This window comes from Notolabrus celidotus, chromosome 9, assembly GCF_009762535.1.
Source record: "Notolabrus celidotus isolate fNotCel1 chromosome 9, fNotCel1.pri, whole genome shotgun sequence".
NCBI classification, from domain to species: domain Eukaryota; kingdom Metazoa; phylum Chordata; class Actinopteri; order Labriformes; family Labridae; genus Notolabrus; species Notolabrus celidotus.
This window is the reverse complement of record NC_048280.1, coordinates 995442-1009217: the sequence shown is the minus strand read 5'-3', so window position 1 is coordinate 1009217 and position 13776 is coordinate 995442. Positions and strand designations below refer to the sequence as shown.

The window sequence follows — 13776 nt, the reverse complement described above, 5'->3', positions numbered from 1 at the left end:
TTACCATATGATTAATGTACCTCTATGTCAGACTACTTTATCCCCAAAATAAAAGACTTTCATCCCGATTTAAACAAAGTGAACCATGTTTTTTTGAGTTGTCAGATAATATAAACCCAAGGTCAGCAATTGTAAGCCAATACTTTCAAAAATGTAGGAGGTTGTATAAATCAAACTGAAGGAGATAAAGAAATCATCAGCTGTCAGGTCCAAACTCAGAGTTCTGAACAGTATAGTTCCCATACAGGCTGAATCTGGTGCAGCAGTTTAACCTACCTCTAAGATCAGAGTCTTATTCTGCATGATTCAAGTCAGACTAAGTTTGCACTTTCAACACAATCTTACCCAAATTTAAAATTGTTTAAACTTAAATAAATGATAAAGAATTAAGAGTTATTTTTCGTTTTAAACAGAGTGAGACTTTGTCATGTTTACCAAAACACTGTTACACCATATAGTGTGAGTGTTGTAACTCTCATCACAGAGTGGTGTTGACAGATATTAATCATGTCTTGTGAGTTCAGTTTTGATGCTAACTGAAGCTAATGGCTTCACCTCACCTTACGGTCTATGGTGTCAACAAGCAGAAGATAAATGTTCCTGAACTCTTTTCCGTGGATTGATTTGACATGACGTGTGATTAGTTTCTCTCTGGTGTTGCTCATGTTAGTTAAAGTTAATAACTGTTGTCAAGGGATTTGACCAATCAGAATCCAGCATCTTACACAGCCTGAAGATCAGTAAGAGAGCTGGGTAAGAATAAATGTTAATGTGTAGTGGTGTTACATGTGAGAGAATGTGGCTAGCTTCTGTTAGCATGCTAAATCGTCAGGCTACGGACATTTTCATCTTGGATCCTGTCTATTAATATGATGAAGGAGTGGAGCAGGTGTGAGAAACTTCAGGTTAGTGATCTCTACAAAGAAACTTAAACCATGAGTGGTGGTGATGATAGCAGCAGGGTTCAAAGTTGAGACATTAGTTTATTTTTAAAGGTGTGTGAACCACAGAGCTCAGAGAAGAAGGAGAGCTGAATGAGGACAGGTTCATGTTCAATCCAACAGGCAGAGAAGAATCCATCACCATGAAACGATCACTGACGAGGAATCACTGAGACTATTTTTAAAAAGCTGTAAACATAAATAATTTTGGATCAATAAAATTACCTTTAATCAATGTTTTTAACAACGTGTTTGTATTTTAAGTTGGCAGCTGGGATCTTGTCCACCCTGTCAGGATTCTGTTTCTCATAACTACCTGCTAACCCTAAATGATCCCTTACATAACATGTCAGATCAGGGCGAAGGACTTCCTCCTCTCCTGACACCTGTTATAACGTCCTGTAAATTCCTTTCTGCCTGAATGCTCATCACAGACTTCTCAGAGTATCAGCTCATTGTAGAAAAACGTAGAAAGTTAACAGTAAAACCTGACATGACCCCTGCAGTCAGACCAAAACACACTTTTTTGAAGTTTTCATGAAAGCCTTATATTTTTAATTCAACATGTTGAGACTACTCTGACTTTGTGACTTTGACTCTGTGGTTTAACAGGTTCTATCAAATGTAAGGGTGGAGCGTTTCCTCATATTTTATACACTGTTTTGACTGAGGTTACATAAAGTGAATTTATCCCTGCAGCCACACTCATACTGTAACAAAGGCTCTCATTAAAACCAAGATGGCTGACAACATTTAAGACATTTATTCTGCATGATAAAAATCAGTTTTAAAATATGTTGATTTTGCAGTGATGGCTGAAAAACACTCAAATGAGTCAGCTTTGATATAATGAGTCACTCACACATTAACTACTATTGTAAGAAAAATGAAGATTTTTTTTCATCAAAACTTAAATAATTTCAATATTAATCACCCAAATCTTTGGAACTATATATAATGTATGACTTCTGTTGAGTCTCTGACATGTAACACTGCTGCTCATTTACACATTATTCAACATATAAGATCAGATCTTTTGTCTTCCTCCTCTCCTGACACCTGATATAACGTCCTGTAAATTCCTTTCTGCCTGAATGCTCATCACAGACTTCTCAGAGTATCAGCTCATTGTAGAAAGTTAACAGTAAAACCTGACATGACCCCTGCAGTCAGACCAAAACACACTTTTTTCATGTCTTTCATGAAAGCCTTATATTTTCAATTCAACATGTTGAGACTGCTCACTTCATTGTCAGACACATATTACCTGCTACAGCTTGAAACTGTTCTCAGATTAAACATGAACTGTTATAACAACATGGATCCATTTTTTCATAACACCGAGTTACAGTGGGAATAAACCGTGAATTTATAAAGACAGCAATAAGACCATGTTTGGAGATTTTTCTATAAATCTAAATAATCCAAAAACATCCTGCAGTTTTTATCAAGCTCCACTTATCCATCAGTAAAACAAGACCTACCATTACTTTCATGATTTGGTTATTATTCTGTACTTTAGGTCGAGTTGACTCACCTGGTGAATTTCTTGCTGAGACACGATCAGTAGTAAAAGTGAGATTAAAAACAGACAGCTCCAGGATGAGCTCAAAAAAAGGAAACACAGTCTCCCAGCAGCCGCATGAAGTCTGACAAAAACACAGATTTATAAAGCTTCACATGTTGGAGTGTCACTGTGGGGGTTAAAGATGATCCACTCTGACTTTGTGGCTTTGACTCTGTGGTTTAACAGGTTCTATCAAATGTAAGGGTGGAGCATTTCCTCATATTTTATACACTGTTATGACCGCGGTTACATAAAGTGAATTTATCCCTGCAGCCACATTCATACTGTAACAAAGGCTCTCATTAAAACCAAGATGGTTGACAACATTTAAGACATTTATTCTGCATGATAAAAATCAGTTTTAAAATATGTTGATTTTGCAGTGATGGCTGAAAAACACTCAAATGAGTCAGCTTTGATATAATGAGTCACTCACACATTAACTACTATTGTAAGAAAAATGAAGATTATTTTTTTCATCAAAACTTATAATGACCTAAATCTTAGTAACAACTTGTTATAGGTTAAACCTCTCACTTAGACATGTTGTTTCTATGAAGGATTTATTGAAGTTTCTTTTCCATCCAGCAGATTATGAATCTGATTTCAAAGCCAAGTTGTCCTACATGAGTATATAAAGATGGTTTTATTTGAGTCCTTGTGTTTGGGGTGTTTTATTGCAGAGCAGATGCTTACATAAATATTTTAATGGGTGAAGTACGTTGCAGGACTGGATGTTCAATCCCTGAGGTTTCTGTTCTAATACTGAGTTGTGAGGGATTGTTCTTAGAGAAGACAGTGAGGCGACTTACCTGACAGACCACCTGCTTTGGAGAAGGAACATTTCCTGTACTCACCTGTTTGGAGAATTGAGATTAACTGCAGTACTTACCTCTTGGTGGTCTGGAGTCTTTCCCTGTAAAGAAAGAGTCTTACCAGCCTGGTCATGCCAAGACTCCATGATGTACCTGCATGTGGCTGGTCCATGAGACGACCATAGGGTGATGTTGCTACCTTTGCAGTCAAATATATGTCCTGTCAATCACAGTTTCAGGGACTGGAGTCTCAGTCTCAGCTGTGGGGCTGGAGGTGTTTCTGATTGATCCCTGTAAAATATAACATCATACAAATCAAACTTTAAAAGTGTTCACTTCTTTCTGTCTCACATGTTAAGAAAACGATTCAAAGACAACAAGATGTTGTTTCAGCTGGAGCACACTGCAGACTGTTTGAGCAGTAACCAATGATAACAGGAAACCAGCAGAGGGCAGCAGATACACAGACACAGGGCCAGATTCAATCTCCCCTTTCAATCAGAGCTTCAAATCTGCATGTTTTCATCACATCATGTAACAAGGTGACAGTTCATAAAGTTTGTATGACAGCGAGAGGAACTTGAATGATCTTCTGTCTGACCCTGACCACACAAACTAAATCACAAAGTCTCATTCCCTCGATGTGAATCTTGTTGATATCATGTCAGCCAGGGATTAGACTCATTAAAAGATTATTAGAATTAGTTTCTGATTGTAAATGTAATGTAACACTGAATGTAACACTGTCGCTCATTTACACATTATTCAACATATAAGATCAGATCTTTGTCTTTCTCCTCTCCTGACACCTGAAATGGTGTCCTGTAAATTCCTTTCTGCCTAAATGAGAGTCAAAAGACTTCTCATGAAAGAGTGACAGGAAACTAAATACAACTTTCAGAATCAGACATAAACACATATTATTCATGTTTTTGATGGATTTCACATGATCTTACTTTAACCCCATGATTCACCTGCATGTGGTTGGTCTATGAGATGAGTTGTCTTGTCTGCAGTTTTCAGGACTTAGACTGAACTTTCAGTCTCAGCTGTGGGACTGCAGGTGTTTCTTTGAGGTGTCAGTCAGGACACAGGTGTGAAGTATTCCTTTAAGAAATAATATCAGGAGGCTTGAAGGTTAGCTGCATTAAACACATGAAGTACAGTGGAGCTTTATAGATCAGTCATTTATAGGTATATCCAAACAAAGTGCAAACATTTAAAAACTTTAATTCTATGCATTAGAAATACTGTTGTTTCAAAACTACTAATGGAAGTGTAAAACATGTGGACCTTGTAAGATCATGTGAGCTTGAGCTTTAACCTGAGATCATCATCTTCTAGAACATTAAAAGTAACTACATCAACAATGAGAAGAGGAATGGGAGACAGAAGTAAGGTGTACATTTACACTGAGGTGAGAAGCAGTAATCAGACTGAATCTCACAAGTTTCAATTCCATTCAACAGGGAATAAGCCTTTTCAAATAGACACAGCGCCCTCTGGTGGCAGCACAGTCACTGAATGTTCTTTAAATTTAAAACATAAAGGTGTTTTGTAGATTTTAAATGTCAGTCACCGGTTGAAGGCTGGTATTTTCGTAAATGTCAGTAATTCACTAAGTGACTGTTTCTAATGGGTGAAAAATAATAGTAATGATAAAGTGAAATAAAAATAAATAAAGTACTCTAGAGTAATATCACTTTTTTTCTGAATAACTTGAAAACAGAACAAATCTTTTTCTCACTTTTTCTCAAATATTTTGATAAATGCATGGGGTAAAGAAAAATCAAAGCAGGGGCTTCTGTCCTTGTTGAAGTGGACGTAGGACCAGTTCCCGATCCCAACCTTATTTGGGGAATGTCACCCTCCACTTTCTCCCCACACTACCTGTGTTGTTCAAGCTGTCCTTTTAAATTAAGGCAAAAATTAGTCTTTAACAAAAAGAAAGAACAAAGGGTGCTGTGGCAGATCTGACAAACTGTGCCATAAATAAGTCTCCTGTTGTCTTTGAGTGTAACTCAGACATCCAAATCCAAACACAATGAAGTGGAATACATCAGTAAAGAAATATATCAATGAATTACTTATTCTTCCCTGAAAAACTGTGGTACAAAACGGCATGCAGATAATCAAACAGTTGTATTTTATGTATTTGTTCTTCTTCGTGTGTCGGCCTCACTACAGTTAAAGACAGTCCTGTTTTTTTTCGTTCCAGATTGTTCAGTTAAAAATCTCTGACAAAGACCATGTTATTCCAGTATCTGCATTCTTTATTAAGATTATGCACAAGCCAAATATGAACTTGAGAGGAATAAAAACACTTCATTATGCACTTGAGAGGAATAAAAACACTTCATTATGCACTTGAGAGGAATAAAAACACTTCATTATGCACTTGAGAGGACTAAAAACACTTCAAACAAACTTTTAAACAGATAACATATTTTGAGTTATACACACAAAATGACAGGATCAGTTCTGTGATTCTCTTAATAAATCTGTGAACATTATCACTTAATATTCATCTGTAGTCAATGCAAAGCATCTCATAACTGTTGACTGTATAAATGAGCTTTCTTGTCAGAGTGAATAGTGAGTCATAACAAGAGAAAACATCACTCCCAGAAGGTGCTTTAGGAAGAAAGGAAAACATTATGAGTTGTTAGTCAAACGGTAAATGGTCTTGTACTTATATAGCTCTTTTCTTGTCTTTCCGACCACTCAAAGCGCTTTTACATTAACCCATCCACACCACATTCACTCACTGATGGTAGAGGCTGCTCTAGTAAGGAACCATCAGTATATTAGCTTATCTCATTCATACACATTCACACACTGATGACCAACAGTGGGAGCAATTTGAGGTTCAGATAGCCGAGGGACACTTTAGCCTGTGACTGCAGGAGCTGGGATCGAACCCCTGACGTTCAGATTGAGAGACGTCTGACTTTCCAACCGAGCCACAGTCGCCCCAATACAATTTCAAACATATAACTGTCTTTCTGCGTGGAGTTTGCATGTTCTCCCCATGCATTTGTGTTCTCCACAGGCCCATCAGCTTCCTCCCACAGTCCAGACACACTTTAGGTTAATTGGTCTCTCTTCATTACCCGTAGGTGTTGGTTTGATTTTGTCTTGTTGTTTGGCAATACACTAGCCTGTGACAGACTGGCAACAAGTCAAGGGTGTACCCTGTTTCTCACCCAGTGACAGCTGGGATAGGCTGATGGCTCCTGCAACCTTAAACTGAATATAAGGAGTATGAATAACGAGGAAAGTTTCTCTGAAACTCCTGTTGAAACTGCCAAACCCAACATGTTTACGTGTTCAGGGGCAAACAATGTAACAATGGGCTGCTGTTAGGACAGGTAGAGTTGTTTTTCAGATATCTCACAGAATTGAGCACCATGTACCTTTCAAACTGTCTTCTTTCAGGTCATTCATATCCTCTTCGTGTTTTTTCTGCAGTGCATCTTTTTTTTGCTGCCAGTCTTCGTCTTTTGTCTGTTGCTGATCTAACGCACTCATCTTTTCATTGTGTTTTTGCTGCAATCCATTCATTTTTTCAAAAACATCACTCTTGAATTTGGTCATTGTTTCTGCATAGTCTTTCTGTAAGTCATCAATGCGTTTCTTTGTTTTTTCTTGCTTGTTTTTGAGTTCTTTTTTCAACTCCTCCGTTTTCAAGCTCTGATGTTTTTCGTCTTCCATTTCTTGATCATGTTTTTTCTGCAACTGATCCATTTCCTCCTTCTCCTCCTTCTCATTTTGGGATGTAAGGTCTTTTTTAAGGTTGTCCACTTCTTGTTGGTGTTTTTCCTGCAGATCTTTCATGCCTTTATTGTAATCTCCTTTATGGATCAAGAGCTGCTGCATGGAGTTGGCCATTTCTCGCTTATGTTTGTTCTGTAGTTCTTTCAAAACTAGAGCCAGTCCTTTATCATTGGAGGTTGCGAGATAAAAAAAACTGTCAAATTCCTCCTGCTTCTCATGCATTTCTTTCTGTTTTTCCTCAATGAACTTATTGAACTTCTCAGCTTTAATTCTGACCTCTTTTTTAGATTTTTCCTCTATTTTCTTCAGTTCGTTCTCATGGTTTGTTTCCATTTCTTTTTTCTTTGCTTCCTCTTGTTTTGTTCTGATCTGCTCCTCTTCTTTTCTTTTCTTTTCATAATTTTCTCTTTCCTGTTCAAACTCTTCTTGAAGTTTTCTGAGTCTTGTTTGTTCCTCCTGTCGTCTCTGTTCCTCTTCTTTATTGTGTTTCTCCATAAATTCCTTTTGTTGTTTGTCCTGACTTTCTTTTTCTTCTCTCATCTTTTCTCTGCTCTCCTCCAGCTGTCTGTCAATATTTTCTTTTTCCTCTGACACTGCCTTTATCTTTTTCTCCAAAGCTTCACATTTCTTTCCCCACCCCTGTCGTTGAAGTTCTTCCTGTTTTTTTCTCTTCCTGTCTTCTTCGTCTCTCCTTTCCTTTTCTTTCATTCTAACCTCACGCTCCTTCTTTATGTTTTCCTCCTTTTCCTTTAGTTCTTTCTTTTTCTGTTGTCTCTCCTTTTTAATTTTTTTTCTCTGTTGCTTCTTAAGCTTCTCTTCTTCTTCCTGTCTTTTTTGATCCTCTTCTTTTCTTTTCTTTTCATAATTTTCTCTTTCCTGTTCAAACTCTTCTTGAAGTTTTCTGAGTCTTGTTTGTTCCTCCTGTCGTCTCTGTTCCTCTTCTTGATTTCGTTTTTCCCACCCCTCTTTTTGTTGTTTCTCCCAGCTCTCTCTTTCTTCTCTCATCTTTTCTCTGCTCTCCTCCAGCTTTCTGTCAATAGTTTCTTTTTCTTCTGATTCTGACTTTATCTTTTTCTCCAAAGCTTTAAGTTTCTGTTCCCACTCCAGTCGTTGAAGTTCTTCCTGTTCTTTCCTGTTCTTGTCTTCTTCTTCTCTCCTTTCTTTTTCTTTCCTCCTGTCCTCTTGTTCCTTCTGGATGACTTTGTCTTTCTCTTTTAGTTCTTTATCTCTCTGTTTTTTCTCCTTTTCAATGTCATCTCTCTTTTGATTCTTTAGCTTCTCTTCTTCTTCCTGTCTTCTCTGATCCTCTTCTTTTCTTTTCTTTTCATAATTTTCTCTTTCCTGTTCAAACTCTTCTTCAAGTTTTCTGAGTCTTGTTTGTTCCTCCTGTCGTCTCTGTTCCTCTTCTTTATTTCGTTTTTCCCACCCCTCTTTTTGTTGTTTCTCCCAGCTCTCTCTTTCTTCTCTCATCTTTTCTCTGCTCTCCTCCAGCTGTCTGTTAATGTTTTCTTTTTCCTCTGACTCTAACTTTATCTTTCTCTCCAACGCTTCAAGTTTCTGTTCCCACTCTAGTCGTTGAACTTCTTCCTGTTCTTTTCTCTTCCTGTCTTCTTCTTCTCTCCTTTCCTTTTCTTTCCTTCTGTCCTCTTGTTCCTTCTGTATGAGTTCCTCCTTCTCTTTAAGTTCTTTTTCTCTCTTTTCTCTCTCTTTCTTCATGTCTTCTTCTTGTTTTCTCATTGTTTTCTCAATTTCTTTCATTCCTTCCTCATGTTTTCTTTGAAGTTCCTCCCTCTCTCTCTTCATCTCCTCTTCTTTCTCCTTTAAGAGTCTCTCCATTTCTTTCTTTATAGCAGTTTCAGCTTCTTGCAGCATCTCATTGGTGTAGCAGCTGCCTCCATTTGTCTTCAACATTGTGTCGATCTTTGCCATCAGCTCACTGACCTGAGTTCTGTTTTGTTCATCATCGTTATTGAACACGTGGTATCTTCCTCCACAGACAGAGATCAGTTTCTTGAAGGAATCATCACATTCTGTTTTTATGTATTCTTCAATGGACCGCTTCTCCCTTTTAAGTGTATCTCCTCCAGTTAAAAGGATGATGGTGAACTTCTCAGCATCCTGCCCAAAACCTTCTTTGATCAGTTTTAATGTCTCCTTCTCCTCAGGTGTGAATCTTCCGATGTGTAGCACCAACAGGAAGATGTGTGGACCTGGAGCCAGAAGACTGATGCATTTTATCATCTCTTCATGAGACAGAGTCGTGTCAAACAGACCAGGAGTGTCGACCACAGTGACAGGACGACCGTTCACTTCACCTTCTGCTTTCTGACAGTCCTTAGTGACTGATTTTTGACTGGATTTAGCTTTAAACTCCTCTCTTCCTAGAATGGTGTTTCCTGAAGAACTCTTCCCACAGCCGGTCTTCCCGATCATCACAATCCTGAGACTCTCTGAGCTCTGCTTCTCATCATCACCTGTGAAATAAGAAAACAAAGGTTTACCTTTAAATGCTGAAAGTTGTGTCTGAATAGAAATAAATATATAATGTTATAAAGTCACAGAGATAATTATTAGTGGTTATAATCATCATTTACAGTACTCACAGCTGATCAGAGATCTTGTTTTCATGTCCTTAAGCTCAGCGTGTAATGTGCTGATCTTTTCCATTTGAGCATGTGCAAATGTTTCTGTTGTGTAGCTCCAGGGTTTGTCTTTGTATAGTCTCATCTTTTCCACCGTGTCCAACAGCTCTGGGATCTGCTGCTTGTCCTTGATGTTGAGAACAAAATGTCTTCCTCTGCAGCTCTGAAGGAGCTCCTGAATGTCTTTGCTTTTCATGACGAAGTTAACAACAGCTGGAGCTGTAGGATCTGACTCAACAGTGAACAGAATCATGGAGAAGTCATTGACTTGAGAGCCAAATGCATTCTTGATGGTCTTTAACTCTACTTTGTCTTCATCAGTGAGAGGACCCACAGGTAGGACCAGGATGAAGGCATGGACACCTTCAGGATCACAGAGGGAGACACACCTGAGTGATTCCTTCATCACTGTCTCCAGAGGTTTTCCACACAGAGCAGGAAGCTCCACCAGGGAAACCCAACGTCCACACACCTCTCCCTGAAGTTTAACACACTCTGATGAGCTGGAGGCTGAATGAAGACCTGTCTGACCTAAAATGGCCTTTGCTGCTGAAGTCTTCCCTGCTCCTCTCCTCCCACACAGGACCAGGTTTAAAGCTGGTTTCATGTGTTCAGACTTCAGAGTGATCAACTCTTCAGTGAGGATGAGGAAGGCTCCTTTGTTCTCACACACAAGGTTCTCAATCTGTGTCATTAATGAGTCGATGTTGTTTTCAGTCATCCTGTAGTGTCTGTCTCTACAGTCTTTAAGTAGACGTCTAAAAGAGTCACCTGGATGACCGTCCTCATGTGTGCTGATGATCACTGAGTGTTTAAAAGCATCTTGACCAAACAGACTGAGGATGAACTTCAGTCTTTTTCTGTTCTCTTCAGTGAAATCAAAAAATTTCACTAACAGCAGCAGAACATTTGGTCCTGGAGGACAAAGACTCACAGCCTTCCTCATCTCTCCTCTGAGCTTCTTTGCAGACAAACTGAAAACATCTGGAGTTTTTACTACTTTTACAGGCTTTCCTCTCCACTCTGCAGTCTGCACCTTTTGTTTGACTGCAAATGGTTTTGGTAAAGAGGGTGTCCAGCGTTGTTCTTTTTTTGTGATGAAGTCACTAAGCTTTGTTTTCATGTCATCCTTTTTACCCAGCATCAGAATTCTGACTGTAACATAACAAACAAACAAACAAACAAACAAACAAACAAACAAACAAACAAACAAGAGAAAAACAGAGAAAGATTCAGGATTACCTCTGCAACACTGTTCACTGATTATCTCACTGTCTTTACACTAACTGCATGTTTCATTTCTACATTTGTATATCTTTGACTTTAGCTTGATTTATTTCTCATGTCCTGTGTTTTCTGAAGTTGTCTTTACGTTGTGGATCTGCTATTTGTAGGGAGCCTGAGAACAGAGTTTCAGTGTCAGTGTCACTTTAAATAACATGGATGACGGCTGAAGAACTTTAACAAACTTCTGACTGAACCTCAGAAACTAGATTACAAACTCAGTTACTCAGTCATGCTGATGTTCTGTCAGCCAGCTCTCTTTAACTTGTATCATGTTTACAGGTTTGCTGTTTTTTAACCAGAAGGACACTCAGTGATAATAACATGTTCATGTTTGATAGTTTACTTACTCTCTCCTGGAGGAGGAGGTCTCACCCTGTCATCACTGGCACACAGACCTGTAAAGAGATGACACATAAACTTTCAGCCTCATGTTTTAATGTCATCAATAATGATTTGTGTGAGAATCGTTTTAACACTTGAAACGTCTCGTTCTTACCAGCAGAAGTAACAGCATGTAGGATGCCAGGCTTTGTTTCCTCTTGTTGTGTTTCATCAGTGGCGTCCATGAACACATCACAGCTGACATGCTCTCCATCGCGCTCCTTCACAATTTGACCCAAACGTGTCAACAGCTCTGGAAGTTCAAGGTTCATCCGCTCCACATATCTGTCCCTACACTCTCTGATCATGTCTTTGAGGGGAGAATACTGAGTATATTTGGAGCCCTGCTCTCTGGGTGATGATATCAGTATCAATGAATGATCTAATGATTGATCACTGAAGAGTTTAAGGACTCTGCAGAGTCTCAGTCTGTGTTCCTCCCTGAAGTCTTCAGGCTGTAGAACCAGCAGGAACACATGAGGTCCAGGATCAGAGAGTCTCACACAGGCTGTCACATGTTCTGTCAGTCTGCCTTCAGAGATGTGGGGACTCAGCAGATCTGGAGTGTTGATGAGAACTATGTCTTTCTCCTTCATCTGTCTTTTGACCTTCAAACAGCCGTCTGGTTCTTCCTCAGTGTTGAACACAGTCTCTCTGAGTATAAAGTTCCCCACTGAACTCCTCTCAGACCAGCTGTTCCCCAGCAGAACCACCCTCAGCTCAGACACTGTGAAAAACAAGAATTGATAAAAGAGTAACTACTGTTTACTGTTTTTATTTGTGACTCCATCAATATTTTATTATAGGGGTTTGATAATCCACTCAAAAATGTTTCTGACAAATACTGTAAACACAGGTATTCTAATAAAGCTGGACAGAAGTTTGACTCACTGTGAGGTGGTAACCATGACTTGCTGTTCCTGCGTCTCAGAGGAAACAGATCATCTGTGTCTGGAAGGACACAGATTAATGTTATCAGCAGTGAACATAGACTTTCATTACAGTTATTAGTAAAGATATGAACATACATCAGACACCTCTGTATTTAGAATGATAAATGTAGAGCTGAAAACTTCAGCTCATGATTAAACTGTTTCATTGACATTAGGTGTTCCAGGACTGTTTCCTGTTTCTGTCCTGTTGTAACATCTGAGTAAGAAGCTCCTCTGTTGTCTGTATAATATGTAAACAGAGAGAGGAGTGTTACCTGTTAAAGTCTGACTGGACTCACCTGCTGCTGCAGTCGCCATGACGTCACTCTGCTGTAAACATCAGAGACTGATTCAACTGGAAAAGAACAGCAGGGTTTGAGAATGAGAGAAAAAGATGAGTGTGGAGGTCAGTTTGGTTACTGAGGATAACAAACCTTATCAAGATGTATTTTTTTGTTTCATGTTGATGTGATTTTATGGTTCATGTTATTTCATGTCTTGTCATGTTTTACAGTCATGTATCCTGTATTGTGTTTGTATGCTGCTTGTTTGCCTCTCTCCCACACAGTCTCCTCTCTGACTGTCTGAATGAAATAAAATCCTGGTTCACCTTCAACTTTCTCAAATTAAACAGTGATAAACCGAGGTTCTCCTCATTGGCACAAAATCCAACATTTCAAAGCTCAACAGTTTTTCACTTACCATTATTAACTCCTCAGTTTCTCCCTCCCCCCAGGTTAGGAGTCTGGGTGTCATCCTCGACAGCACACTATCATTTCAGTCTCACATCAATAATGTCACTCGGTCTGCATATTTCCATCTATGTAACATCAACCGCCTCCGCCCGTCTCTCACACCCAACAGTACTGCAGTTCTCGTTCACACCCTGGTTACATCTTACATTCCCTCCTCTTTGGTCTTCCTCTCAAATCCACCCATGAACTCCAACTGGTCCAGAACTCTGCTGCTCCTATCATCACCAGAACTCTGTTCATTAATCACATCACTCCTGTCCTTCAGCAGCTTCACTTGCTCCTGTTCAAACTCGTATCGATTTCAAGATCCTGCTCCTCACCTCTAAGGCCCTCGCTCCTCCATACCTCTCTGAACTTCTGCACATCAACACACCCAGCCGCACTCTCAGGTCTTCTTCTTCCAATAACCTCACTACACCACCCGCCCACTTAACCACCATGGGGTCCAGAGCCTTCAGCCGCTCTGCCCCCCGCCTCTGGAACTCCCTCCCTCCAGATATCTGTAACATTGAGTCTCTCCATTTTCAAATCCTGTCTTTGTGTAAAATAATGTTCCACGTTAAATGCAAAGAAAGCTACGATCAGCCTGTTACAACACAGTCCAAATTATTTCATCAAGAGTTTAGGAGCGGGGTAAAGAAGTTCCTTTTAAGCAACATTACAGAAGCAAACACAGGAC

General features: G+C 39.2%; 1 protein-coding gene across 2 annotated transcripts in view; it reads right to left on the bottom strand.

Moving 5' to 3' along the window:
• LOC117819070 overlaps positions 1-13776 on the bottom strand; it is a 134343-nt gene that overhangs the window by 93892 nt on the left and 26675 nt on the right. Inside the window, exons 1-2 of one of the 2 annotated variants that reach the window (XM_034692279.1) lie at positions 12642-13225; positions 12302-12361 (exon numbers count right to left, since the gene is read on the bottom strand). In XM_034692279.1, coding sequence (XP_034548170.1) covers positions 12302-12361; positions 12642-12660 — 79 coding nt within the window. In that variant the 5' untranslated portion in view covers positions 12661-13225. Of the gene's footprint in view, positions 1-3516; positions 3615-4297; positions 4431-12301; positions 12362-12641; positions 13226-13776 lie in introns of those variants that run through there. The other variant, XR_004632436.1, reaches the window with a different exon arrangement.